At 42.6% G+C, this 3,015-nt stretch overlaps 1 protein-coding gene across 1 annotated transcript in view; it reads right to left on the bottom strand.

Annotated features, from left to right (window-relative positions):
- Window positions 1-337: 337 nt before the first annotated feature.
- The window catches only part of EAH_00030380 (endonuclease/exonuclease/phosphatase domain-containing protein, putative), a gene marked incomplete at both ends in the record, with an annotated part of 4,257 nt that continues 1,579 nt past the window's right edge, over window positions 338-3,015 (bottom strand). Inside the window, 6 exons of the mRNA XM_013396159.1 lie at window positions 338-469; window positions 838-1,109; window positions 1,326-1,524; window positions 1,863-1,982; window positions 2,230-2,289; window positions 2,513-2,690. Of these exons, the coding sequence (XP_013251613.1) occupies window positions 338-469; window positions 838-1,109; window positions 1,326-1,524; window positions 1,863-1,982; window positions 2,230-2,289; window positions 2,513-2,690 (961 nt within the window). The remainder of the gene's footprint in view (window positions 470-837; window positions 1,110-1,325; window positions 1,525-1,862; window positions 1,983-2,229; window positions 2,290-2,512; window positions 2,691-3,015) is intronic.

Raw genomic sequence — 3,015 nt, 5'->3', positions numbered from 1 at the left:
TTCGTCTGCCTATAAAAATATAGGCAAGCGTATATATATATATATATATATATATATATATACATATATGTATATAGATACATATATGTATATATACATATATATATATAATACTGAATATATATCATATGTACATAAGGGTTAATACTATTAATGCATATATATATTATATATATCTACATATATATATATATATATAATATATATATATATATATACACATAGTAAATATATTTTATATATTTGTGACAGACGAACTGCTGCCCCAAATGCATGAAAATAAATTACTGCATTTATATATTAAACAACAACAATAATAAAATAAAATAAAATAATATTAAATTAAATTAGGTTTGTTTATCTGAAGGTCTGCTGCTAAAGATAAATGATCAGAAGCAAAGAAAGCAGAAAGAATGCCTCCTTCACTCGCGACAGTCTCCAGAGACACCCCAGGCAAAGTGCGCAGCACCTGCACCCACAAACCCTAAACCCTAAACCCTAAACCCTAAACCCTAAACCCTAAACCCTAAACCCTCAGAAATTTTTTAAACGGCTTTGAAAGCAATACAGGACAATTCAAATTCACACGTCAAAACCATAAACCCTAAACCCTAAAACCTTGTTAATCACTATTTAAAAAAACTTTTAAAACCTTTCTAGCCCTTTAACATTAAACCCTAAACCCTAAACCCTAAACCCTAAACCCTAAACCCTAGTTTAGGGACCCAGACCCCGGTGATAAGAAAGCCAAGCGGTTGAGGCGTCAAACCCTCGCACAGAGCACGCAGAATGCCTACGCCCTAGGGTTTAGGGTTTAGGGTTTAGGGTTTAGCGTACCTGGATATTTTTAGAGACAAAGATATGGTCAAGAGTTGCGTGGAAGTCAGCAGCAAAATTTGAAAAAGGCATGAAAGTAGTTGCATAAGAGCTTTTCAGGTGTACAGACACCGGCAGCTCTAAGTCTAAACCCTCTACTTCTGCTGCTGCTCCTGCTGCTCCTCCTGCTGCTTCTGCTGATCCTCCTGCTGCTGGGGTTGCTGCTGCTGCTGCATCCTCTGCAGCCTCTTCGCACTCGCTTGCGGTCTCTGCATTCCAGCTGTATGTCGCGGCTGAGCAAGAAAACCCTAAACCCTAAACCCTAAACCCTACACCCAAAACCCTAAACCCTAAACCCTAAACCCTAAACCCTAAACCGTTGTCTTGAGTTGCTGATTCATGCGCATTTATCCTTCTTTTTATGCACTTCTGAAGCCACCTGTTTGTTTTATCTGTTAACCCTGTAGGGTTTAGGGTTTAGGGTTTAGGGTTTAGGGTTTAGGGTTTACCGTATTTCCAATCCGGGTGTCTTTTAGATATAAATGCATCGTTAAGCAGAGTAAACCCTCCGCTCTCTTCATCACAGTTGAGGTCCCCACAAAGAATTATAGAAACATCAGCAGCAGCAGCAGCAGCAGCAGAAGCAGCAGCAGCAGCAAACGCAGCCACCAAGTGGCATAGGACATACACCTGAATAATACGCACGTGCTGCAGCAGCAACAGCAGCAGCAACAGCAGCAGCAGCAGCAGCAACGAACGCAAGAAAACATTTAATAGACAGAAGGAATATACCGCAAGCACCAGCAGCAGCAGTGACTGATGCAGCAGCAGCACCACAACAGCAGCAGCAGCAGCAAGACAAGCAGCAGCAGCAGCAACAACAGCAGCAGAACCCGCAACAGCAGCAGAACCAGCAACATCAGCAGCAACAATACGAAAAGCAGCAACGGCAGCAGCACCACCAGCACCAACAACACAAGCAGCAGCAGCAGCAATGGGAACAGCAGCAGCAGCAGCAGCAGCAGCAGCAGCAGCAGCAGCCTGACGCTAGCATTGGGGTGGAAGAAGAGATGTGTGTTTGCAACTACGATGATATTTTTCGGGTTTTGTTTGTCTCGAAGTGCAGCCAGCTGCACCATCGTTCCTAACTTAGGCATTACTTCCGCCTGATCCACAAACCCTAAACCCTAAACCCTAAACCCTAAACCCTAAACCCTAAACCCTAAGTTGAAACCCTTAAACTCTCACGATAAACACGGTCTGCACCAGACTCATCTGTATGCGACTTTAGGGTTTAGGGTTTAGGGTTTAGGGTTTAGGGTTAAGTCTTTAAGGGCTGGGGTGTATAGGGTTTAGGGTTTAGGGTTTAGGGTATGTATAAACAATTGCGGTGTATAGGCAGCTATAACGCACAAGGAGGTTCGGCCATTTGCTGTTGAGGGAGGCGCGGAGGTCTGTAAACATTTCGTTCTCCTGCAGCAAACCCTAAACCCTAGACCCTAAACCCTAAACCCTAAACCCTAAATCCTAAACCCTAAAGTCTAGACCCTAAATCGCGAAGCAAACGCCTCCGCTATAGAGTGTGCATAGTACGAGGGTTTAGGGTTTAGGGTTTGAATGAAAAACTGCGTTTTAAACCTGCCGCATGCACAAGGGTTTAGGGTTTAGGGTTTAGGGTTTAGGGTTTAGGGTTTACTAGGAGTTCCTTGGAGAGGGTTTTGCTTTCTCTTTGTAAGACTGCATATTTATTTCTTTTAAAAAATAACGCGGGGCCCTCTATAACTCTGCTGGCGTTTGTCTTGACAGAAATAAAACCGTCGTAGTTATAAACAGATAAAAGCGGAGACAAAAAAGAAACAAATGCATCCTGCGAGCTGCATGTACACCCCAAACACCCTAAACCCTAAACCCTAAACCCTAAAAAGTTATAAACAGATAAAAGCGGAGACAAAAAGGGAACAAATGCATCCTGCGAGCTGCATGTACACCCCAAACCCTAAACCCTAAACCCTAAACCCTAAACCCTAAACCCTAAATAATACACATGAAACATACACAAGCCTTAAACCTTGCTCTAAACAATACGCATCATAAACCCTAAACACTAAACACTGCAAACTGAACCCTAAAACTAAGAGCGGTAAACTGTACAAGGTACACTCTCAACCTTCAAAACCCTAAACCCTAAACCCTAAACCC

The sequence above is a fragment of the Eimeria acervulina genome, genomic scaffold (genome assembly GCF_000499425.1).
Source record: "Eimeria acervulina Houghton genomic scaffold, Eah_scaff279, whole genome shotgun sequence".
Classification (NCBI taxonomy): Eukaryota; Apicomplexa; class Conoidasida; order Eucoccidiorida; family Eimeriidae; genus Eimeria; species Eimeria acervulina.
The sequence above is the reverse complement of the archived record's forward strand: the minus strand, read 5'-3'. Positions and strand labels throughout refer to the sequence as shown.